Source organism: Ptychodera flava, chromosome 12 (genome assembly GCF_041260155.1).
Source record: "Ptychodera flava strain L36383 chromosome 12, AS_Pfla_20210202, whole genome shotgun sequence".
In the NCBI taxonomy this organism is placed as follows: domain Eukaryota; kingdom Metazoa; phylum Hemichordata; class Enteropneusta; family Ptychoderidae; genus Ptychodera; species Ptychodera flava.
In genome coordinates, this window is record NC_091939.1 from 16,901,855 (window position 1) to 16,929,627 (window position 27,773).

General features: G+C 35.5%; 1 protein-coding gene across 3 annotated transcripts in view; it reads left to right on the forward strand.

Moving 5' to 3' along the window:
• The window catches only part of LOC139145185 (uncharacterized), a 61,655-nt gene that overhangs the window by 20,844 nt on the left and 13,038 nt on the right, over positions 1 to 27,773 (forward strand). For all 3 annotated transcript variants that reach the window (XM_070716176.1, XM_070716177.1, XM_070716178.1), the window contains exons 3-8: positions 21,897 to 22,025; positions 22,912 to 23,066; positions 24,120 to 24,338; positions 24,982 to 25,057; positions 26,111 to 26,254; positions 26,933 to 27,090. In XM_070716176.1, coding sequence (XP_070572277.1) covers positions 21,897 to 22,025; positions 22,912 to 23,066; positions 24,120 to 24,338; positions 24,982 to 25,057; positions 26,111 to 26,254; positions 26,933 to 27,090 — 881 coding nt within the window. The remainder of the gene's footprint in view (positions 1 to 21,896; positions 22,026 to 22,911; positions 23,067 to 24,119; positions 24,339 to 24,981; positions 25,058 to 26,110; positions 26,255 to 26,932; positions 27,091 to 27,773) is intronic.

Below are 27,773 nucleotides of genomic sequence, written 5' to 3' on the forward strand. Positions count from 1 at the left end.
GCATTTGTCAAATACTTCTTGCAATTTTTCACTTGGTTTATTCCAGTGGACTGTTTTTGAAGTCTGAGATAACTCTAAGTGAGGTTGAAAACATCTTGATATTCAAATGCACAGAATTCTTGGTCCTCTCAGGAGAAGCGCAATTTTTCTCTAAAGTTCTTGCTGTATGATTTTCAAACACAGAAATCTGAAGCTGTAATTCACGTGTTGTTCACTTCCTATGTGGTATGTTACAATGCAATTAGAGCCAGATTCACCTGAATATAAAGCCACACAGGAAAATTAGATATGAGAAAATAAAAAATCCAAAAGTCTGTCATAAGAATATTTGATAGCAATTTGGAAGACATACACGATGTTACAGAAATCTTCAAGCCATTCTGTACATAAAAAAGAATATTACTTAATTTATCAGAGCCTGTTTTATCTGAAAATTAATCCACACAGGAAAATTAGATAAAAATCCAAAAGTCTATCATAATATTTGACAGCAATTTGGAAGATGTACATGATGTTAGGGAAATCCTCTAACCACGCTTTCATGTAAAATGATTAGTTTGCAAAAAAGACTTTTAATACCAGCAATGTATTGGCAGCTATACAAATTCTCTCTGGAAAAACATGTGTACATTTGCAAGTTCCAAGTTAATATGAGTAATTATCAATGAAACCTATGTTGCCAGTGGTTCTAACCATTCTTCTGACTTTTTACCTTAAAAAATACACTACATACTCTTGTTGTATGTCCTCAGTTTCATCATGCTGAGATTGGCTTTTTTCAGATTTGTGCATGATTACAGCCTCAAGGCATAATGGAGTCTGTATTCTGTTGTCACTTAAATGTACTTTTCTTCTTGAAAGCAATATTGATTGATTGATTGAGCTAATTTTGTTTATTTTTGCTTCAATTCCCTGACTACTATTCGATCACAATACAGTACCATCGATGTAAAATTATTGTTACACCACTTTGGAGAAAATGAATTGACTTGCCACCTGTTCTTTTGTCGGGGTTCTGCATGAGGCCATTTATTATGCTGTGCCATTAGTACATAAAAAAAATGACATCAGTATTTTGTTTCGTGTTTCTTGGCAACTTGTAGTCAGTTTGGAGTTGAGTTCTCCGAAGGCAGAAAGCTACTTGTAAGTAAAACAAATACAAAGGAACAGACAGAATAATAATGATGATGTGAAAATTCAGTGACTTTGCTTTTGGAAAGTCACAGGACGATGAAAATATAAGTATTGGCGTGTCAATGTTCATGTGCAAATATTGTGCCAGTCATGTGACTAAATGTTCACTTTGAAACTGATAAAACCCATTGCATGGGTTAATTGAGAATCTATGTACCAGTACATGATTAGTCCAGGCAAGTGTTAGCTACCTGCGTAAGATCGAGGCAAATTTTATCATTGAGACGCAGAAATTTTTACTTAGAAAGCATTTCATGGCAGATACAGTTATGCCTCAAATTCTTCTGCATTTGTAAATCTTCGATCAGCCAGGCAGTTGAACACCGAGTTCACCCTACGATGTATCATTATTTTACATTTTCCTATAGGGTATGATTCTATCTATGTAGCATGAAAGACACAGAAAGGCAAGTACATGTCGATCACTGCCATATTCTAGATTTGGTCTACTACACCTCAGAGGTGCTTTTTGTTACAAAAAAGTTAAACAGAATGCATGTGTGTAGTTCTAAATCAGTGATGTGTCACTGACTTAATGTTTTGGTCAATAAATTTTGTCATAATATGTCATAAAATTTATTTTCCCTATGTGATTACTTTGTTCTCATGATGTTAAAGAACTTGCATGCTAAATGACGCATCATTGTACAAGCCAAACCTAGCAGATTAATATTAGTTACCAATGTGGTGTCATTTATTTGCTGCATTAATTTCAATATTGGATTTGTACAAGTTAGCCCTTGAGGCATTCCAGGAGAGCAGTGAGACAGTCCATTTTTCTTGGTCAACCAGAACGTGATTAATTGATCCAATATCATTCCCGCGCATCCGACAAATATCGTTCCCATCCCCCTGGCAGCGATTACAATGCCTTGGAAGGTGATTTACGCTGATTAAATTATGGAAGGAATAATTTGGATAATGGAATTACAGATGGAGATTACCAAAATGACATGTAGTGTAGCTTCACCACAAATGAATGCATGGCATATGTAGAAACGAGAAATGAAGATTACTTTTACAGCGTCATTATCAAGAAACTTGAATAACAAATGTATTTTTTCTTGGTAGTTAAAACTGTGAGCGGCATAATGGTTTTTGAGATGGGAATGTCTGCAGGTTATTATCTTTTACCATGCATTCACATTTTTGTCCTAGCCTAATAAAAGTGTATGCTGCACATATATGACTGCAGAAGATTAATACCACAATTAAAATTGAACACACTGCAAATGAAGATCTTTCCAAATTAAAGTATAATGGCTCAAGACATGTGGAAATAAGCTTGCAGTTGAATACTTGGTCTGTAATAGTGGACACGTGCATCCGGCAGGTTTTGTCTATTCTTGCATGGTACATACTACTGTTAGTATTTCTACGTTGACAATTGAGATCAAATTTTGTTTCATCAGTCTGATGATGTGTATTTTATCATAGTACATTCTTGAATTCTATTTTCATGTGTTTTCTGTACATTTGGCAGAAAAAAATGGACTTGAATTACAAAGATGGACTTGAAATACAAAGATTCTGGCATGTATTCTGAGCAAAAATTTACTTAAAACCCTATATCCAGGTTGACCATGTAAGATAGCTGTCACTTTCAAGATTTCACCCAAATAGTTACTTTTCCGTATTGGACACTTAAGATCACTGCTTCAGTGCTGTTTATTTTGACTTCAACTTGCATCCCTTTGTAGTAGCCCAGGGTAGGGTTTAGCTGGAACTGTTGGACAATGGATTTATAAATAGCCTGGTTCTTTGCTGTGCTGTGTTACAAATTACTTGCGGTTTTATCCGCGGTGTGGTAAACACAGGTAAACAGGATTATTCTATTTTTTGTCAAGAATACGGTTCTCAATTGCAATGAACTTCACGCTGCTTAATCAACCATCAGATGTTTCGTAACCCTCAGGGATGGAGGAACATATACTTTACACTCTGCCCTCTTCAAGTCCTACGCCACATATTTCACACCTTTGGAATCTTCACCCACTGCAATGATTGTTTAATTTTCTATGCAGAGTTTACCTGATATTGGCAAATGTTTGTTTTATGCATAAAGACTTTTGATTCATACCAGTGAATGTGCTTGTAGGCCTGACAAGGTACGAAATCCTCTGGGGCGAGTTTGGCAGCCTTCCCAACAGACCGATTGAATGCTTATTTAATCCGACAGTGGTACGGTTTATGTCTGCAGGGTGTATCTCTGAGCAATAGAAACTGTAATTAAGAAGTAAAATAGATAGCTGGGCACCTGAGAGCATCCCTGCACACAATGGGAAAATACAAAAAACAGGGTACAGTGCTTTGAGAGTAACTCTGTGATAGATGGACCCTGAATTCAGCTATACTAAATGGACGAATTCATTCCCACAATGCAACAGCTTAGTGCAGGCTGTTTGTAGATTCAGTAGGTATGTATGTAAACATGTTTGTTGTTGGAATCTTTTTCATGTGTACCCCATGATGTGCTTGCTTGTAAAGAGTCACTATGTGACCAATCCTGAGGCGATAATAGTATTATTACACAAAGCCCAGTATAGTTCCAGTACTCTGTACGTGTAGCTTGAGAAATACACTTGTATTGACAAATGCTTTCCCAGGCTTGCTTGATAAATTTAGGTCATTTGTAAGACACTCCTGTTCACTCCTTTGCCTGCTGTGTTATCGAAAAATGCTGAAATGCAATTTTGGTAAAAATCCAATAACCAGACATGTCTGGTTATTGGATTTTTATCAAGATTGCATTTCAGCATTTTTCGATAACACAGTACCGATGCTGGTCCCAGATTCAAGTGCTAGAGAGCTATATTTTGGTGGCATGAACTCGGCAGAAGTAATTTTGTGTCATGGAATGTGGTTTATCCATGGAGCAGTCATTTAAGTTGGTACATGTATAGCTACATGCTGCCTTCCCTCACAAATATGTTTTTTGGGGTAGAATGTGTTTTCGTGACAAGTTACTGCACCAATTTCACCTGAGAAAACTTCCAAATGAAGCATTAGTAAACTTTAAAGGTAGCGTTATTGTAGCACCTCAAAACTGAAAGTTTTAAACAACTGCTCAAACTTTTCTCAAGAAAACTTACATGTAAACCATTCTGTTTCAAAATGAAGACTATGAAGCATGGGTCACTGTACAAAGTTTGGTATTTATATAGAGAAACAAATTACCTAGTAATAGTATTTACTGATATGTAAAGTTGAAAGTAGCTACCACCCCTTTGTTAACTCTATGGAGAAAAGTTGAATTTTCAGTTTTCACAAAAAGAATGTGAAAAGTGGTGACTTGGCGCCACGTGCTTCAAAAAATAAGTCCGCACAAGTGGTAAGGAAAGTATTATAAAAATTTGAGAGTTGGCATATCTGTCCTTGAGGTGTGACAACCAAAATTGTAAAGTTTGTACTGCCATTTGACATTTTAATACCACTGGATCAGTACGTCTCCGTTGTATTCAATAGTGGCTAAACATATATATACTATATACATACCAGGAAACAGGGTTAAAGTATCGATTGTGCTCTTCTGTGATTTCAGCAGTTGTGTGGCTGCTAGCATACAGTTACTAGTGTCTTCCATGTATGCTGTATTTAACCCTTTGACATCATTTCTCTATACAAAGGTCCGACTTTGCAATAGGCAACAGTTGTTGGGTTGTAATCAATATCTGTTGATGAAAGGATAAAATAATATACACCCCATACATACAAGTTTTAAACTTTGCCATCCAAGCCTTAGTATTTAAGGAAATGGGACAGAGGATCAACGAGTCACTACGCAAATTGTTTTTGATCACTGAGAGAAGAAAAATAACTCAAATTTATTATTATTTGAAACAAAAATGGATGCCATTCTTTGTTTACAGGTCCCTTGAAACTGTTTTCATTTTGACCAAAGGGAAATAGTGAAAACTTAATTTTTTGAATTTTCTCCTTTCATTTTGAAATGATTTCAACACTGTAGAATGACATATATATATATATATATATATATATATATATATATATATATATATATATATATATATATATATATATATATATATATATATATATATATATATATATAATTGTTTTGATGACGACACTTTGTGGACATATACTGTAATACAAACACACAAATGCCCATGGAGCATGGAGTAATATTTTGTGCTTGTTCTCCCATATTGTTATTCCTGTCAGTGACATGATATTTAACAGTACTCTCATGTTCGTGATGGCTATTACTTCAGAAAAGTTATAAATCAGTTAGCTATGATTTTCACTGTTGTCTCTTTCATGTTAATACACTCCTGTTTGTATATACTGTGCATAACAAGAAGATGATTGATCAATAGTTATTGCAGACACCCACTCTTAACCCTTTGAGCGCCAAAGTCAATTTTTGCCACCTGTATAAAATGTACCCCGGTCAATTTTTTTCAGATTTTTGCCAAAATTTTGATAAGAAACCGTTGCCAACGGAATGTGATGGCTGTTTGGTCTAAAATTATCACAAAATTTACAGAAAAATTCATAAAAATTGGTAAAATGTTGCACTAAAATTTTGGTGGGAAAAAATTACGCACTCATAGCTCAAAGGGTTAATATCAGCTGTGTTTACACATTGTATATGATCAAATGAGTGTAATATGATGTCAACCCAGGCCCAAGCAGGAGCAAGTACAGTAAACTTGTCACATATGTCTTTCTTCATACAGTCAATATGACAGTGACGATTACCCAGCTATAAAATTGACCCAGTTTGAATGTGTGTTCGCAGCACACCTGTACAAACTTGTAGTCAATTTATGATAAGAATTAGTCTACAAGAACATTGGCACAAATGGAGCTGCTCTATGTATTAAAATACCATTTGTGCAGAGTGGTAGTGCAATGTGATTGACATGATGTGCTGATGTCGTGTTAGAAACCAGGCAATGTTATTGTTGGTATAACAGATGTTTATACAACGCAGCCAGGCATGAATCTTCATCCCAATTACAGACACGGACTTGGATAGAGAGCAGTCAGTTCTCATTTATTTGGCAGCTATAGCTCTCTATATTATGAATATTGTACGTTTAATTTTCTTGTCATATTCAGGGATAAATTAGAATTTCGATATTACATTTTCATCATGATAAGACTGTAATAACATGGTGTGATAGGTCTTCCGTATTTCATATAAGGTCTGTTATGAAGTCTTCGTTTGAAAGGTAACCCCATCTTCTTATTTGCCATGTTTGTATGAACATGTTTCAGTGCATAATTTTAATCTATATCCCATTATTTTTTCACTTTATCAACATTACTATGATGTGAATGATCAGCTTGATGCATTTTATTTTGCAAGAGAAACCATGCTGATATTATTAAAACATTGAGTTAAGAGTTTCATGAATTTTTGCATTTCTCAAAATTTTTAGGCAAAATGTTCTCAGTTTATTAGTACATGAACATATATATTTTTGCATGGTTGTGATTCTTAAATATCCCGAGAATCTATGGCTTTCAGGAAATTCCGTATTCTTTGAATTTTCATCAAGTGTGAAGAGCCAGAAGCCAAGAACGACACAGCATGGATTCTGTAATCAAATTGCTACAGAGTATTAATAAGCAATCACGAGTATGAGAAACTGTAATTTGATGTACGATATCATTTTTAGCGTTTCTTTTAATTTTCCTGTGCCAATATTGCCAGTCAGAGTTTGGAAAGTGACCTTCTTGCATAATTGCACAGACAGAAATGGCAGCCACGTTGCCATGGTTGCATGGCCATTAGTATAACTCAGTTGATTTCTTTTCACAAGACCTTGGGGCTGACTACTTGTAAAGCCTAGCCCCCTCAAGAATTGAAAAGTCCCTGTCAATTTTTGTGTAGCTATTAACCCTTTGAGAGCTGTAATTTTTCCCACCTAAATTTTAGTGCAACATTTTACAAATTTTCATGAATTTCTGTAATTGTGTTTGTAATTTTGGAGCAATAGGACATAACTTTTCATTGAATACAATTTTTATCTAAATTTTGGGATAATCTGAAAAGAAATTGTCTTGATCTGAAAAAAAGTTGTCTGCACTTTATTTTATGAAGGCAACAAAAGTTGACTTTGGTACTCAAAAGGGTTAAGGTGAACTGAGCTGAACAGTGCATGGCTGTTGTCAGAGTGCCCACGGAGACTTTCTACTGAACACTGGAAACTAGGTCACTTGGCCTGCTCCCCGGCCTGCTCCTCCTCTACAGTAATTCGTTCATTACAAAAGAGAGGAGATCTTGAGTTGTACAGTTGTTCCATACTGTCACTTCCACGACTTCAGCCAATTTGAATTGTTTTTCAAATGCCACAAAAATCAGGTACAGATTTGCATTCAGTGCAATTTTTTTCAGTTTTCCCATATGTGACCATGTTCTCGTTGTTTCATTCTATTCTGAATACAAACAGGTTTATGCTGTTTTTACCTCAGAAGTTTCCTAAGAGACTCGTGCAATGGCTAGGTATTAATAATACTTGGGCGGTATTTGTCATTTTTCAAAAACATTTTTGAAGAATTTTGATTCCTGCATTTTTTATCCTGCCTATCAAATCCAAGGCACAATATTTTTTTCAGACATTGAACAAATTATATACTTTCACAAATAATTAGAAAAGAAAATTAGGCGAAACATTAAAAAATACGACCCATACATAGGACATCCTGTGATAAGACATGTAACAAAAAAAATATTCTAACACATGCTAATAAAGTTCAAATTTTAGTGCCCGTGTTCACACCAATAACACATTTATTTCAGGGATAGGTTAGTGTAGTAGTGTACAGAAATACTACATATACTATATTGCATGTTTTCCAGAATATTATCAGGGGATCTTCAAAATTTACCAAATTATAGTACATTTTAAAAGATTTTTGAATTTGAACTTTATCAGAAATGTTGAGTCTATCCCTTATCGTCTGTTGGTTGCCTTTCCTTGTTTGGTCAGGGCTGGCATTTGCTTCAGCGTTTGCATTAGATATATTGACCTCTTTTAAGCGGCATTTGGATGGGAAGCGTTAGTTGAAAAGCCACTTTAGAAATAGCAGATTTGCGTCATCATAGACTCAAAGTGTAAAAGAAAGAAGGCAATTCTCAAAAGAATTCTTTCATTTTGTAAAAAATCCATAATTGATGCATTGCTATAGTGTTATTCACAAAAAAATAGACAACGTTCTTTTGTGGTTCTGTGTGATAAGATACTCTCTTTTATGGCAAAGGAATTTATGAATAGGGAAAAAATGGATGAGTATGTTTTTGTGAGTGAATGGAATGCTGTGTATTGTGCGTCTACTGTAATATTTATTATGGTCACGATATAATTTCATGATCAAATTTCTCAGATTGTATTCATTTGTGATATTTTATCATTCAGTTAGATCAATACTAAATGTCTGTTACTCAGCTGGCATCATTTATCAAAGCCTGTTGTCCTTCAGAAAGCATTATCATTTCCTGGTAATTATTTTGACATTTTTTATTCATTAAACTACATCATGTATGCTGCTCTCAGGATAATCAAGTACATACTGTCTCTTTTGCAGTATTTACTATAACTATGGGAAATTACTAATTTGGATAAACTTATTAAATATGATATAAATTCAAGATTGTTATACAAAGTATATTTTTTGAATGTTATAACTGAGTATCCATTATTTTAAAGGGACATGTTGATGCCAGCGGTAACATTTGACGATGATTTCGTTATTTGTATTCTAGAAGATATTTTCTTGTTCTTTGCCACATCATATGTTGGAAGACAAGGTACAGCATTTCCTACATGATGTTGTCTTCATTGTGCTGTGCTGTTGTTGACAAATGGGTACTCGTCTTAAAGAAAATGTGGAATAAAATTCAACGTTACAAACATACACACTGCAGTCACAGGTTTAGGAAACAGGCAACTTGACGTGGTTGAACAAGAAACCATATTGTACAAACAGAAAAGACTTCCCAGAAAACACACCAAAAGTTACTGCTAATGGAACTGTGACAGTCAGATGTTTGTCAAACTGTGAATTCTGAAATCAGTGGAAATGTGAATAGCAGAAGCCCTATCACTTTAAAAAATCCCTTCAAGTGTAATTAGTTGGACTGGTTTTTTTTTGCACACAAGGCTTGAATAATGATCTTTATGATTCATAAAAATGTATCTACTATCTGCATCTTCAGTCATTCCAGTGGGTTTGTAGATTCACATGCACTCAACGTTCAGTGTCCTTGTCTTTGCTTGGCTGAACAGGACCCGACATGCACAACTTCTAAGTCACATTCCTGCCGATATTGTAGCACATGTGTCGAGTGGTATCCCGTTGGGATTTTACAGTAAGTCCTTGATTGATGGCTCCCAACAAACCACCCTGGGGCAGTGTCCTTAGGTATTATTAAACCATCAATATCAGAGAGCTACGTTATTGCCTTGAATGAGCTGACATGCAGCCTATGTGTCTCGGCTTTTGACCCCTCGTGTTTGGAGCTGAAACACCAATAAACCAATCAGCCATTTAACCCTCTCACCCCCAAAGTCCATGTACACAGGTCCACGATCGCTATTGAAAACTATATTTTGGGCTAAACCATTGTGGTGAAAGGGTTAACCATTCCACCCCTTTCCATGTATATTGGTCTAACACATCATTTCAAAGCTATACCGAATTTTAGCAAGACAATGTAGATGGACAATGGTAGGATATATTCTACCTGTTATGTTTAGCTAATAAATGCAGATAAATAATCATTTTTTAAGGACGAAATTTTTGTTGAGCGATGTTTTCTTTTTTTCAATAAGAATTGATTGTACAAGAAGCTCTAGCTCTCCATTTTTCGCATATTTCTTTTTGCAAAATTTTGAATTTACGATCATGAAGTATTCATACCTCATTAATGTAAGCCAAAATTTGTTTTAAAAAGTGGAAAGTAATGTTGTTGCCATAGTCAGCAAGAGGATAACAGACTAACCAGGGGGATGACAGACAGGTAGAGAAATAGGGTGATAGACACTGACTTTAGAAATTGGGAGTGAACTCTGAAAATGACTTTGAGCTGAATAAATCATGGCGGATTGAAGTCATTGCATATTGATGTTAATTCACCCACTACGAAAGTGACCCAGGAGGCATTGCACGGTCAGAGACCGAAATTACTTTAGCAATAAAAGCGGTTGCCGGGAGAGGGCTCGTAAAATCTGCAATAAAATTGTCCCCGTTATTGTAATTGTTAATGGCACAATACATGCAGACATTGGAGGAAAGCAAAAAAAATCTTAACAATGGCTTGGAATTGTTCTCTTAAGGATACTCTCTGATCCAATGGTGCTCATTTAATTTGGTCAAGCATAATGAGTTTAAGGGCTCCAACCTCAATTCGCTCAGTGGTTGCAGAGAACATGGCCGAAAAAGTGATTGCCTTTTTTCTCGCTTTCATCTGTTCACTGCTAAGGGTATATCCATTGTAGTTAATCACACATGTATTTGCGAGCAAATTTCTTGTTTGTACTTAATATTTATATTAACATAATTTTTAACCAAATTTCAATGTTTAATTTGATTCAAACATTTAAATTGTAATATTTTGTATTTTCTGAAATCAGGGTAAAGTGTATTTCTTTAAAACTTCACTGCATTACTAAGACTGAGAATAAATGAGGAGGAAATAAAAAACATCTTAAAGGCAGAATTTCGTAAATTTGTTGAAAGATGCAATCCCCTTCCCCAAATTCAAAGAGCATAAAGTGGATTTCAAAGTCATTTCAATGCGAGTAATTGAAAGAAGAGGTGTTGAATAGAGAAAACTGACAAAGAAGTAATATTGAATTGGTACAGCCAAGGCGCAGCTGATAATAACACATTGGTTTATTTATGCATCAACTCAAGAGGTGGGATCTGCCTACTAAGGTCAAAGGTCACATAAATCATTCTTTGTGGTCCAACAGAAAGTACAATGTATTGTGATTGGTTCATGGCAACACCAGTCCCCTCTAGTTGCTACTATTGAATTTTGAACTTTATAAATATTCAGTTGAAATTTTACCTCCTCCAGCTTAAATTCTCAAAAAGGACAGAAATGGATTCTTACAAACAAACATGAATTTGAGGGTGATGAGCACAGATATGTCACATAATTACTCATCAAGTTTATGAACAAATGTTGGAAAAATTGTCTACATTTACCATTAAGTTGCTAACAGACTAAAAGACCTACCTAAAAGACTGGAGTTACAAATACTTCATGGAGATTATTAACTTCCACATTAACAAGTACCTGTATGGTTTATCTTTACAGCAGCGCAGTCTGATTACTGAAAATGCTAAAATAATTACTAAAATATTGCAAGAACAGTTCACCGAGTCAGACACGACCAGTACAAGTATTGTGGATATTTATGCCTTACAGAGTCTGCGGCTTACATGCAATATTTGAAGCAACATCAAATACATTTAGAAACAAACAATGCTAACCAGTGTAGCAACTAGGCAAGGTTTATATGAACCTCATTGTCAAATTTCTGCTAAATTTTGCCATTGAAACTGGTCATTTTTGGTTGCCCATCATTTTGTGTCAGTTCTCTCATATTATCACCCTGAGTATCTCTAGGAATGAGTTTAAGATTCTGTTGTATTCTATTTTTAGAACTTTATGCACATAAAAAAGCAGTTGAACATATATGTACAGTACCTGTATATACCCAAATGATAACATTATATCCAAGTATATAATATCATAATGTGACCATACTGTTACTTAATCTTATGTAGGAGTGCCAATTACAGTTTTTCTGATGACTTCTCAGAGGATACCAAAACTGACTATTTTGTCATGACTATAATTTGATAATAATTTTTTAAGCACCAAGTCAGTGCAGCCTAAATTTGCATATCTGGTATGTAGGTCTTCATGTCTAGCAAAAGGAATTCAAAATCATAACTTCTGGCAACTTTTCTCCATAATAATATTTACATAGTCATCCCTCAAAATTTGCGGAAGGTATACAAATTGTTTAAAAATAATAATGACGTTTTGATTTACACGTCCTTAGCTGATAGCTCACATTCATGAGTCAAGGTTATCTGAAAAGCTTTCCAGGGGATTGTTTTATTTATTCCACATTAGTGTTTTGCATGAATAATTAATCACAGACAGACTGACTGACAATGAAATTAACAGATTATCTTTTTAACAAAATTATCAAACTGTGAGTTCATCAAAATGTAAAGATTTAGAAATTTGCGCCATTTGCTAGATGTGATTTTCATGTTATGAAAAGTTCCAGAAGACCCTTGATATCAGTGAAAATTACAAACATTAGAAATCCTGCTGAGTCAGTTTAATCTACTTCAAGGCCATGTCATGAAATAATTTGGTTTGTAGTGTTTATAATAGGAATACCGATGAAAAGAAAAGGGTTTATACCAAGGAGCCTTGAAATTCTTTGAAATTTTCAGAAGATAAACCAGCAAGTAATTAATTTCGTCCAAGGTCAACTTAATTTGTGGCTAAGATATTTGCTGATGAAAAAATTAGAAAAATTCTTCAAAAAAATGTTTTAACGGTGATATTGTTTGATCGTGCCATCTTGGAATGGTTATGTAAGTTTGTACGCTGTTGCTGTTTAGCGGTAGAGGAGACTTAGAAATGCCGCCCCTACCGCCTGCACTGCATTGCGTGGTGTCTCTGTTGTGTTTCTATGTAGCCGGTGACCTAAACAGAAATGTACATTCTAGTGCAGGGTCAGGCTGCCCGGGACTACTTTCATGATAAGGTCTCTCCAGATCTCTCTCCAAGGTACACAGGAATCGTGAGAATGCTGGGTCGTTGTAGGCATTGTCATGCAAATGCAGCCACTGTGTCATGTAAATGTACCTTAATTTTCGCTACCTGTAGGGTATTGACCTGTTTTATCGTGGTAACTTGAAGATATATCCTGCTTTGTGTAGTCGCACAGACCCTGGCACTGGATCATGCCATGATCATTCACCTGTCCATGGATTGAAGCCATAAAAAGTAATAGTCTAGGGTCTGCATGTCCATTCCAAAATTCATAACTACAGTGTGTCAAGGTCCAATGTTACAGATAGACAATATGACAGTTAGGGACAGACATACCATTTTTCAGTGAGTGGACAAACCAATCTGTGTGGATAGATAAGCCCTTGGAACATTTTCTCAACATCCTGTTGCGTGGAAGCACTTTTGTTCATAGGAGGTTGCATTTGGTGAAAATGTGGAATAGATGAAGGGATTCATTGCTAATCTTACTCTGAGACCATCTCAGCCTACTTCCCCTCCCTCCCTCCCTCCAGACTGCCCATGGAATGGTCTCAGAAGAAAAACACCCACTAGAGAAACTAGTACTTGTATTATCAAGAACTTTAACGTAGGTTGTTAGTGTGTAGATTTATATATCTCAGGTAGAGTTAAACTTTCAGGATGTGAAGTGGACTGTTAGGAAATGATCCAGACAGACAGAGAGCTGATAACTTTTAGAGGTTTTATAAGTGGGAGGCACCGGAAATTACTATTAAGTTTAGTACCAACATTTGTATAAGAACAAAACCAAATGCTTGTACGGTATAAGAACAAAACCCACATGTGAGATCAGCCCTGCAGTCACAAAATAAGTATATACCATACCTTTAGCATTAGTTTAGCAAGGTTTTTGTTTTTGCAAGCGTTTTCATGATCTGAAGCTTTTTGATCATGAATACCCAGATTTTTGTTGCAGTGATATGGTCAAAACATTATTAACTGTTTTGGGAAAATTTTGGTAAAAAGTAGGAGAATTGATTTAATATTATGTAATATTGACTAAATATTATGTAATCAAAATATCTTTCTCACTATTCACCATAAAATTTTTTCACCATGTCCTCAAGCCTGTACATATGTATACAGTAAATCATTTCAAACACCAATAGACGTAAAGTGCAGATATAGATGTTAGTATTTGATTATACAATTCTCGTCCAGAAAGAAATCAACCTAAATATACCACTCAGGATAGTAGGCATGAATGTGGGCTACCATCTGAATCATTATATGTTTGGTGCATGACATATGTGAGTTCACAATGATAAGGAACACATAAATATCAATTCAGGGCCAGTGATGAATATTGCTTTGTCTGAGGATAAACAACCATATTATTCTCCATTCTATCTCCCACTCTCTGCAGTTACAAAGACATTTTATCTATCATGACCCGGGGCAAAATGCCACTTCTATGGTGTCTCTCTTTGTTTATGTGTGATCATGTAATTTATTTATGTAAGAACATAAACACAGTTCAATTATACTTGTAAATAAATAAGCAAAATGGGAGATGACCTGAAATTTTAAAGGGCATTGGCTGGTGTGCCCTTGGTTTGATATTTAGATTGCCAATACATACAGACACTTTGAAAAACTTCACTTTTTTGCCAAAATATCTTGAAATCAATGTAACTCGTAGGTGTTTCATGTATTGCTTTCTGCAGACCAATATTTAGAATGCTGTCTGCATTCTACCATTTGATGTTGTTTTGACAGCTGCCATGGGTTTGATATCCCATATACAGAAGCTGGATTCGCACAGATTGAACAATAACAAACTCAAGGACAGCAGTTCCTCAAAATGCTCCCACTTTGGAAAAACACTCAATAGGTTGACTAACCTGTGACCTGACTGGTCTTAAAATATCTACATGTGGTTTGTTGATCCTGCTGTTATTAAAATGAGGAAGTTGAGATTTACAGTTTGCACAAGGTATTGTCTCAGTGTACAAGATCTGTAATGAAGAAGCTCTCGGCAAAAATTAAAGCAGAAATTACAGAATGTCTTTGTCCACAATACAAATGTGGCATCAAGCTATTCAAGCTGTCTACCAAACCTTGAATCTATTAAAATTAAATGTCAGATTCCTATTTCTTAGGTAGGCGTATCTTATTACATCATTGTAAAATAGTTTACATTTTATAAAACATATTAATGTAAATATGCAATTACATGCAAATTATATCACAAATCTTAAATTCATGATGGCTATGTTGAGCAAATGGAGGGAATGCAGCCAAAAGTACATACAAAAATGTATGTGCATTTTTTCTGTAATTTTTCTCTCTGTCTATGGTCTGCATCTGAAGCAGTCAAATAATGTTTGAGGTGTAGAACAAAACTTGTTGACATTTCTTGGTAGTTATTTACAGACCGTTTCGCTCATTTACCTTCGAAGTTAGAATTCAATAGTGTGAACAATTTAGCCTCCCCAGTGGAAATGAAATTTCTGTACTTCAATATGTCTTCATTGACTTTTGTTAAATCTTCGTGTGCAATACAAATACCAGCAAAGTGTGGGTGTTTGATACTGTGGTATGCATGTCTAATATGTACTTTTAGCCACAAATTGTGACTACATTTTTTAGTATGCTCTTTAGAATTATCTTCAGAGTTGCCAATGAGATGTTTGATATTGTTATGAAATTTGCAAACAAGTGGTTTTGTCTTTCTCTTTTTAGTTTACGGTATGAGTAGTCTTCAACAAAACAAAAAATTCAGCAGTCTAGATGACTGTGCTCAGAGGTACTGAGAGGTTGATATTAGCTGTTTAAATTGAATTTCATGTTGCTAAGGAGACCAATTCCAATGCAGATGTAAGATTTTCCTATATGTATCATTCTAACAAAGTTATACTTCACTACAAATGAATTCTAAGTTATGTGGTGCGTGTTCAATTATGTGGTGTGTGTTCAATTCTGTCTTTCCATATTTTAATTTTAACATGTTTGCATCAATAACACAATTTAACATTGATGCTGCTATTCAACAGGCAAACAACCATGTTGAATTTTACAGATATATTGAATAAAGGTTTATCAGTTCATCCTTAGTCCTACATAATTTTCTTGATATTATCTGATATTATCTGATATTATCTGATATTATCTGATATATGATGGAAGCTGACAAAGCTGATAAAGTAATGTTGACTGACATGTTTGATATAGCTCTGTGATTTTAGACACCAGCTATCATTTTGTGTATCAAAATACCCGAAAAAATTTACCATGTTTCAAAACCATAAAATAATATTTTTTTGAATAAATGTCAATGAAATTCAGGTAAAAATTAAGACTATAAAGTTTCTTTTTCTTTATCAATGGTACAAAATTAAATTTTTTGATGTGCAGTTTTCTTTTCATGGCAACAAATACTTAGTCATTTATTCATGGCTACAAATATTTAGTTATTGTATTTAGCCTGAAGAGATGTTCCAATCTCAGGTGTTTGTACAAGAGGTTAATGTTTTTGTAGTATAATTAACCCTATAAACACCATGGTTTGGCCAACAAAGCCATTGTTATCAATTGTGATTGTGGACCTGTTTACATCAAAGTGGGGTGAACTGGTAAAATCTCAAAGAATGATATGGAAAATGATTGAACCACGGATATAACTAATCATATCCAATGCAGCAAAATGGAGAGTAAGCCAAAATACTGGTCAAGGAAAATGAGAGCAATCTTAAATTTATTTCAATAATGAATGGATACACCTCTGATCAGCTTGGCTAGTGGAGGGATTGTAGCCAGAAAAATCCATGCTGACTTCTGACTTCTATATGTCAATGTGCTTGCGGCAAGCATACATGAAAGCACAGCATGTTGAAATATTTATTGCGGTAATTTCCTAAATTGCTTTTCAAACATACATTTATTACAGTAATTTTCAAGCATATTTTAATCAACAGAAATCTAGAACTCTTACCCAGGGGGGTTCACAATTAATGAGATGAAAAGACCCAAGGGAGAAGTGCTGGATTGAAAATTAATCAGGTTAAAAAACTCATCTTTGCACATTGCATATAGCATCTGAGCATAGCATCAGCCATGTAAAACATTCTCTGGTACTGCGATATTTGCAACAAGTGTTCACTCATGCATAGCATGTATCCCTGAAATAGCAGAAGTTGGCTTGGATTTGCTTGTCAATGTATGTGTACAATGACCGAGGTGATTATTTCCAACTAAAAGCTAGTCTGGGCTAGAATTTCTTTCTCAACAATATCATTGTATATTGTATACAAAGCTTTGTATTTGGAAGACTCGTACTTTGAATTTCAACATTCTTTCTTGAGAATAATAATGACATCAACATGTTTTTGTAGTCTGAGCAAAAATAATAGAATATTAAAGAAAGGTACAGTCCCTCTAACTGAGCTTTGGTAAAGCTGCTACAGTGTTGTTGCAACCTAGTATTATGTTGCCGTTCTGTAGTGGTTTACTTCGCTGGCATTTCAGCAATGCCAGTCTGGGAAAAAGGTCATGCCAATAAAATGGGTTGAAGTATAAAATATACCTGGCAGAGATTTGCATTTGTTTATAAGGGCATGGTTGCTACAAAGAATGAGCATAATTTGATATCGGTGTCCTGTAAGCAAAGACGTTCACAATTTTTTTCCCCTTGTGTGGCCAAGTGCTTTAAGTGACCAGTAAACACAGACAAAAAGGCTACGATTGCATGCTACACTAGTAGTAGTCACAGTACAGAGTGACTTTTGCTCATGCAAACTTGATACAATATGTCTGAATAGCATTTGTGGACCCTGAAAAAAGAGTCTGTGCAGTATGGGCCTCAAAACTGAAATACTTCAACTTTTGCTCAAACTTTCCAAAAAAGCAAATTTTCAAGCATTCTCTATTCAAATCAAGAATAAAAATCAGGGGTCACTGTGCAAATTTTGTCACCAGAGAAACAAATTATCCAACACTGAGAGATATTTTGAATTCAACATGGCCTCCATCCCTGTGTTAACTCTATTGGGAAAAGCTTAATTTTTGATTTCACAAATCTAAGACGGTGAAAACCTTACCTACTCCAAGAGCTTCAAAATGAGCCCCCACAAGTGGTAGCCTGGAAAAGTATTGTAAAAATTTGACAGTTCAAATATCTATCCCAAATATGCATTCTACCTTAAATCAATACTGATCGATATCACCAAATGGGATTGCACCCAGTATGGAATTGCAAACTGTATTAGTTTGATTTTCTGAGTAAAATTATCCTTACTGAATTATCCTTTTTCCTTACTGAAAGGTGTGGAAATTTAATCCCATGTACAAATAAAAGTTGTTGAAGAAATACTTATCATAAAGTTACTATAATTTAGGAAGTATCAATGAAATGCCACAGGTATCAAATTCTTTTTGATGAAAAACACTGTTGTGAAGTTCAATCAGGCAAAGAGTGGACTTTGATATTTAGATATGGTAGACTCTAGACTTTACTTTGCTCATGTTTCAATGTTTTTGATTCAATTAGCCTGTTCAGATTTTCCCATGGACATTGCATGAGATATTTCCATCTCAGTGAAGGTAAATCGTGCCTGGGGTACAGATACTGGGACTTTCAAACTTTTACAGTTCTTTTCTGATATACCACTTGTGGGAGTTCATTTTAAAGCTCTTGGTGTAAAAAAACTTTTCACTGGCTTAGTTTTTTTGAAATTCTAAAATTTTATTTTTCTCCACAGAGTTAACACAGTGATGGCAGCCATTTTGAATTTTAAATATTCATATTATTTGTTTCTCTAGTACAAATATTTGCACGGTGACCCTCGATTTTTGTTCTTGATATTGAAATAGCATGGTTGAAAGATTTCTTAAGGAAAGTTTGAGCAAAAGTTTAAGTCTTTCATTTTCGAGGCACATACTACCTTAAAGTTGTAATTGAGCAGCAAAAAAAATGCATGACAGTGTACTTCTAGATTGACCAATTCATCACAAATTTGAATTCAGCTGTAAGATAGTGTGTTCCTTCCTTTTGACCATTAAGAAATGTCACGGCTTCATCAGGACTACGACGTCAATTGGGGATTTCACAACAGAACTAATTCACAAACAGGCAGAAATTTCAAAGGACAGTCTGTGTACGCATTTCTTTGGAATTGGCAGACTCAATGACGTCAATCTGGATATAAAAGCAAAGGAAATTTTCTGCCTTGTCATTGAAAATCTGTGCTGCTTTTTTGTACCAATTAGGTGTAAAAAGTCTAGGCTACAGACACTTCAAACACTCTACCTGGTATAATGAATAATCCTGAATAGATATAGATGTGGTGCTTCAGTGTATGAAAAAATTTAATGAAATTAAGACATTGCATGGCTGTATATGTAGTGAGTTTGAAATTTGCTAATACAGTTTCTTTTTCAAGAGATCATGGTATGCAAAATAATTGTCCAGTTTTCTCTTTTCAACCATACAGAGTACTGATATGTTTTGAAGGATGCAGCATACCTTTATGTTTTGCCACAAATTTGTTTTTTGTTTTTGTACATACTTGTACATTACCATATGTACAGCTGGAACATCTGATTCACATCAATCCCACAGATAACATGTTGTTTTGCGTCTGCCCTACGTATGCATGCTGACGTCCTGTTTTAATCATGATATGATAAGAGCATGCCAAAACAGTGCCCTCTGAAATGTAGGTCACCAGATTTCAGGGCAAAAACCTAGCAGTAACTTAGGTAGTGATGACTTGTGGAAGGTGGTTAGAACACAATGACAAAGTATGTGTGTTACAATAAAATTTAAACAATTACAAACAGATTTTGTAGCAAAAGTAGCCATAATAAGTTTATGGTGGATGCCTCAGATATGTGGATCTTTCTGTATGACCTTCAAGTATCTCTCTCTCTCTCTCTCTCTCTCTCTCTCTCTCTCTCTCTCTCTCTCTCTCTCTCTCTCTCTCTCTCTCTCTCTCTCTCTATATATATATGATGACTTCAAGTATCTCTCTCTCTCTCTCTCTCTCTCTCTCTCTCTCTCTCTCTCTCTCTCTCTCTCTCTCTCTCTCTCTCTCTCTCTCTATATATATATATATATATATAGATAGATAGATAGATAGATAGATAGATAGATAGACAGATAGATGTAGGTATATCTACGCTGTTTGCAGTGTGTCCATCTGTAAAACAAAGTGTGTGTATTATGTATATGTATATGTCCGTATTGTGTATATATTCATGTTCTGTTTATTTCTTTATTCATTTAATGTGTCAGAAATAGAGGACAATCTATTGTAATTAATCTTGTAATTCTAATAAGTATATAACCCATATGGTATAGTTACCAAGCAAATTCATCATGTGGAAAAAAATCAAGATTCTTGAAAACTAGGCTGTAAATAAGTAATGTTGGTAGCTTTGAGGGAACTCACACTTTTCTGTTCATCAATACATGTATTCAGAATCTGATAAAAACATCAATTTGTCTCCAACTGAGTCAGTAATGTTGTTTACTGGCACTACTCTGCAAAGTGGTCATGAAGTTGGCTGCATGTTGTGTACTTTCACTGTCATCAACCAGCGTGAAACCATTTAGTATGCATTCAAATAGGATGGCTGACGTATGTGCATGTCCATGCAAAAGTTTAGGCAATTTTACCGTTACTTGAAAGTAAGAGGTACCTGATTTCATGCGCAAATTTGATCACAGGGGATTACTTGATATGTTTACTGCTGAATGAAGCAATCTAAACAGCTGCTGGGCATTTTGGGATTGAAATCTCTACCATGCTTGCACGTCACTGCAGATACACGGTACCTGTAGATTAGTTCCAGGAAAATCTCATTGTTGCAGTATATCTGCAGATCGGTTCCTGGAAAATCTGATCAATAGGTTAAACTAGTAATTCAAAATGGATCACAATACTGGTACAAACAAACCATGGTATGCGCATTCCTGTGCCAGACTCTTTCACAACCCTTGATTGCTATGCAGAGTAAACGATGCAAGCACCCTCAACAGTTCAGCCATGCACAGCTCAGGTCAGCAAGCCTGCGAAGCTGCTACGTACCGCATCAGCATAGCTGGTTTAGTCAGCCACACTTTCATATTAGGAAGAGTTTTATAGTGAACAAGGGGCTGCGAGAGAGTCGGTTCCTTTGCCTGCATTTACCAAGATGTAAATTTGTTAATACCAGTTAAAATTATAATATTGCATAAAATTACATAATATTGTATCTTCAACATCCGTTTTCTATAGAACACCCTAGTAATCAGAGAGCGACAATTTACTCCAGATTAGGCCCATCGTAATGCCCATACATGAGTTCCAAGAAAGTCTTGTCAAATGCAATGCTTCTATTTCTAATCAAAAGTTTTACTGATTGTTTTTGCTGTTGTAACAGTAATAACATGTCTTTTGAATTTAATACAGAGAAACATGTAATACCATGATATAAGTTTTAAATAATGGTTAGCGAATATGGCTATGACAAATATAAAGCTTTTTGTGCCTTATAGTACCTTTGTATAGCTAAGTTTTTATGTTGGAGTATTTATTTTCTGCTACATTTGCCAATTTGTTACATGAAAACTTCTGTTAATAACTGTGCAAATGTATTCTGTAGCATTGACTGAAATCTGTTTCGTGAACAAAAATAATCACTGGTAAATTCTGTATCACTGCTGAGCCCGACAATTTTATATCCTTTGTCGTGAACATAATAGTCAGTTATCATTTTTGTAACTGTTAGCCGTAGTTTTTTCACACTAAATGCAACCCCTTTCTGACATGATAAACAAATGTTAGTTGATTAGTTCCAAATTTTTGAGGAAATTTCAAATGTCAACCTGTTGGAGAGCAAACAGATATTTATCAGTGTTTAATCACTGGTGTTTTTTCATTCTTCTCTATTACAGATGCTGACAGTGTTAATACAGATGACAGCCTAGGCAGGACTGGGCTTTCGTATGCTGTCCACTCTAAACAACTAGACTGTTTGAAATATCTTCTAGCACATAAAGCTGATCCAAATAGACTGGCAAACGGTGAGTGTACATCCAAATCACTCAGAAGTTATCTAATGCTGGTTCAGTATGATACTTGGTTGTAATTACAACTTTTACTGCGGTATTATGTGTTGTTGTAAGAGGAAATATTATTTCAATATTTCTGTTTTACAATTAGGAAATGTGGTAAACAGTAGTCGTAGTAAACAGAAAAATCAAGAATCTATCTTATTAAGGCTGGCCATTTGCTTTGCTTAACATTGTATATTCTTGGCTATATACAAGTATAGCCGCCTTATACAGCTCCAGACTTTGCCCGTAAACGTATACCTTTGAAATTTACTCAAATGAGGCTTTCTACTGATAATTTGACTAATTTTTCGAACAATCAGACCATGTTATGAATTTTTTCTTGCACAGGTGCATACAGCAAGTGTGATGCATGCACTGGTATGAAACTTGGATTCAAAGAAGTAGCCCTCTAGTGGCCGGGCATGGCTCATTTGTGGATAACATTTATATGATGGCTACTTGTATCCACTACAAGTCAAATAAATACTTGAAAAATTAAAAATACTGAAAAGCAGTTAAAATTTTTATGATATTTATATAATTTAGAAAAAGAAATTTGTGATACCTATGGGAACTTATTGAGCTATATAAAAGATCTGCACGACACAAATTTTACTTATACCTACTGAAAAAGCCTTCTCAATGTTTAGAATTGTTTCCAATTATTTTATTATTATTAGAAATTAAATATTTATATACTACAATAAATATTTAGTTATTTTTCAAAGGATCATCAAAAAAGAAATATTGTTCATGTACATTAAATGATTTCTTGTTTCAGTAAAGCATTGCAGTTCTCAATTTATTTTTTTGAGAAAAAAAACTGAAGTATTTGACCTTGTCCTTATTGCAGATGGCTCCACGGCAGTACATAGATCGGTGTGTGATAATTACATTCCAGCCCTTGAGGTGTTAATCCAGTACAATGCCGATGTTACAATACAAGACTCTCAGGGAAGGTCACCGGTACACTGGGCAACTACTGTTAATGACACACAGTGTTTAGAAGTAAGTTGAAGTTCTCATTGTTGTCTTTAATATCAGCTACAGTTTCTTGATCAACTCTCAAAAACATGTTGATATACACAGTATTCAGCTTGTCAACTCAGCGTGTACATGTGTAGACTGGATTGTTATTGTTGAAAAGTGACTTCTGATCCAGACTATGAATTCAAACATAAACAATAACATTCTATTTATATAGATGTTGTGTTGACAAGCAAATAGCGGGTGTTTCAACATTCTTTGGGAGTGAAACAAGAACTTGCAATTAACATACAAAACAAAAATAGTGAAAAATCTTCAAAACTTAATATCTACTGGCCCTTTTAAATCATGCAGCCATTTAGTTATCAGCTGGCCAGTCTATCATTCAGGTAGTAACATGTACACAGTCAGCAAATGTGATAGAGGTCATACACTTTTTGAGTGAGTCAATCAAAGTTTTAAATAAGTTATCTATCACACAAGGTGCAGTAGTATATATGAATTTATCAATGCGCATTCTGAAAGTATGTAAACCTTATTGTACTGACTCACTATCAATAGTGAATATTCAAAAAAACTGACCTCTGTGTGCAATTATATGGTCATTTTGTCATTTGTCCAGTACATTAGGAAGTATTTACACAGTCAGTCATAAAGTTCAGTCCATTACAAGTCGCATGTCAACATAGCGCCCTCTAGAGAGGCTATCCTGTCACTGGCATTGTTAATTGGTCTGTCAACTGTTTATGTTATGAATATGTGTTAAATGTTTGATGATGTTCGATATGCCTAGTTGATTGCTTGGATTTCAGTTAAATCACATTGGTTGACGTGTTCGAGAAACATGATGGGATATCTGTACAAATAATAAACTGTTCAGTACCTCATACAACATGGCACAGTAATCTTTGTAATACATTTACTCAATAAATACACAAACAGACAACTCCTGAAGTCAGTCTTTGTGATACAAGGGCAAAAAATTAAAATTTAGATAGATTATTGACTCCATTGCTGTATTAAAATATTTAAAACCATGTACATCTGACTGCATTTTTCTGTTCCATTTTTCAGACTTTACTAAAATGTAATGTAAATGTCAATGTACGAGATGTTGACGGGCTGACACCGTCAATGTGGGCCTGTCGTATGGATCACAAAGACCACTTTGAACTCATCAACTCAGCTAGTAATCAAGTCATAGAGGAGGCCGATGGCATTGAGAGGGACTTCATGGGTAGAACATGGGTACACTGGGCTGTCAGGAGGGTAGAGCCACTGGAGTGTCTTAAGGTGAGTCAGAGGTGAAACTTTCAACCAAGTTTCCTAGGCTGGGTACAACGTGGGCTCACTTGGCTGGTAAAAGGGTATAAGCTAAAAGAGCATTAAGTATCAGGAGTATGGCTTGCAATCATTTCAACCCAGTGTCTTGGACCTGGGTAGACCATGAGCACACAGACTGTCAGGCTGGTATGGCCATTTGAATTTCAATTCAATTAGTTTACCGCTGTATTTTGAACCCAGTGCGCTGAACGTGCACAGAAAGTGGGTTTGTCAAGTCGTCGACAGGAGGGTAGAGCCACTTGAATGTGAGTAGATGAGTCACAAGGGTTAAATCATTTCAACTCAGTGCACTTGACATGTAAGACATCTGAATACAAGGTGTCAGTTAGGTAGAGCCATTGGAATTTCAAAATGAATCAAGACACTGCCTTGACTACGAGTTTTGTAAATCTGTAAATTTTTGAAGTGCTTCAAGAAAAAACAGAGAGAAAACTAACACATGTGGAGATCTGGTATTACTGATCTGGCAAAATCATAGATACAGAACTGCAACAGACTGCAGATGGATACCTATGCAGGAAGCAGATTTGCCCTTCTTGCCATACCGAGAAGTATCGTTTCACATCAGACGACATTTTTACTTTGTTTACAGAGTCTACTTACTCCAGAAACAGCAGCTATCCGTGACGATGAAGGAAAAACAGTTATCCATGCAGCTGCTGAAATAGGTAATTGATCTGTTTTGTCCAATAAAACTCATACAGGAATTAACTTTAAAGCCTTAGACGCAATCCCGGGGTCTGGGATTGGTTGTAAATAATATATGCACAGCAATGTTTAACATTTGATAGAAGATGTTATTAACTAAGATAAAACTGACTCCTTTAGGAAATGCTTATCGGGACAGCAGTGTTCAAACACAAATACTATAGGCCTAAATATCAGACAATCGAACAAAGGGGATTGTAGTTTTCGAGATGGTAGTTGCTAATGCTGACCTATCATATTCGTTACACCCGGAAGGGTCTTTTTCTTACCTCCATGATATAACACTGTGGAGATAGAAGTGAGTCATGGTTACTAATGCTGACCTATCATGTTCGTTACGCCGTGGAGGGTCTTTTTCTTACCTCCATGATATAACACTATGGAGATAGAAGTGAGTCATGGTTACCTTCAGAAGTCATACAATCACAACTGGTTCAAAGCCAGCTGTGCACGCTGCTGGTGTCCCTTGTCTGAGACTACATAAACTCCACACCTTTCAGTGTGATTCGGTTATGGTCCTTTTCCTTGTAACATTGTCATAAAACTAGAAAAGCGCCATAATAAGTTCAGAAGTGTTCATGAAAAAATCAAAAAGATAAAACGCATTTACATTTTCTTGAAATCTTTTGATATAAGTCCAGTGAAAATAGTGTACACATAAAAAACCCTGACATTGTGACAAACATATACTAAAGAAAAGGGTTGTAAATAGAGAGATTTGTTGTCAAACTTCACTGAATCGAGTAGATTATATGGCAGCTGAATAAGTTGTTCCCTGCTGTTAGTCCAAAGTTGATGTAACAGTTTTGCCTTGTAGTGACCTGTGCAAATCTTCCTTCATACATTTTATTCTTCAAACAAAGTTTTCAAAAACAAGTTGTTACTGCCTAGCATCGATGTAATTGATAGCTCAAAATTTCTGTCATGTTGATGTAGAGGGTACACTGATACTGAGATAAAATAACTCGCTCAATAATATCTGATAACACTCCACCATTTGCATTTCTTAACAGGCTCTTTAGACTCAACCAAACTAATACTTGGAGTGGCTGGTCATGACTGTATCAATGACAAAGACGATGAGAACAAAACTTGTCTACACCTGGCCACAATAGGTGGACATGGAGAATTGGTCAACTTTCTCATGGAGCAGGGAGGTAAATACTACCAGTATTTGTGTTTTATAGTTATAAAATTTAGCTGAGTCTATTTTTTAAGTTTTCTTGTTGTGTATAAAACTGAAGTTTTTCACATTTGCACCAACTGTGAGTTTATGTTTCTGCCTGCAAAGCTGGTTTCGAGTCTCGTACACCGCAGACAATCATGATGTCATCCATTTGCAACATGGAAGATAGATTTTAGTTAGAGGATATGCTGTGCATGTTTAGAAGTATCTTTGTCTCTTGTGTTGTGTAATAACACCGATTATTGATTTATTAATAGCTTCCAAATTTCAATTTATTTATTTTATTTATTTATTTATTTGTCAGGGACAAGGCCCATTAACAGTGCTTGACACAAGTGACCAAGAATAAACAAATCAACTCGTCAAAGTTTGCCTCAAACTCTTGGATCTTCTTTTGATATATTGTCTGTTGACAATGCTAGAAACCAAACCCTTTATGCCAATGAAATTAATCAGACATTGATCCTTGGGTGACATTTTTAATTGCCTGTATGTAGCTGACTTGTTGTTTACTAAGCTTATGGTCGGGTCATGTCCATTTGTTGGTATTCTACATCTCAACTAATCACAGCTGACTGTTAACATTTTGACCATAAAGTGATTTTGACAAGCTTAGATAAACATTTTCTTTTTCTCCTGTATCTTACAGCTGACCAGTCCGTCAAAGATGTTCACAATGCACTTCCAATTGACTATGCTCAGGCACGAAGGCTACACTACTGTACTATGGTTTTTGCTGCATATCAAAGACAATATGAACGTAAACTCCGACGGGACGCATCAGTGGACAGTGATCGCATGGAACAGGTTAGTGAATGAGGCCTGATTTCAATTGCCTGGTAGTAGCCTATCAGTAAGTTGTCCCTCACAAGCCATGTTGGCACAGTGTGAACAATTTCAGTTATCAACAATGGTTCTACTACAGAATAAAAAGGATGCGATGCTTTCTACAGACTCAGTACGCGTAAAAGATCACATGATGCCGGTACAAACAATCCCACATGAGTACAAACACGTATGGAAATACACGTACTTCTATTGCGCATTTGCGCACTTGAGTTTGTTTATACCATGGTCTGTTCGAATTCTGGGTTTGACCTATTGAAGCATGGCACAGCTAAGCTCTAAGTTTCACTGCACTGTGCCTGTTAGCCTCTCTCAGCAAGACTGTTAAAGGGGCAGTCCTCAATCCCTGATTCTTGCATTCGCGGTTGTTGACACTGACTGTTTGTTTGATTTTAGTCCTTTTTCCTCTTTTGAAAGTTGTGCACAGTTAGTCAGTTTGCTCAGAGATAAAGCTGATGGAAAAGCTTCCCCCTTAAAGGCACCTCCATGCAAATCAGAGATCAGATACTGTATAGGAGTGCCACTCATTTACTATGCAAGCAGTAATGTGTGTGTTTTTCTGATAGTCTAGTAATCCCGTAAATGGATTAGCCAGGTTGGATTCACTAGATACAGTTGGAAATGGCCAGATACAAAGTGCGCAT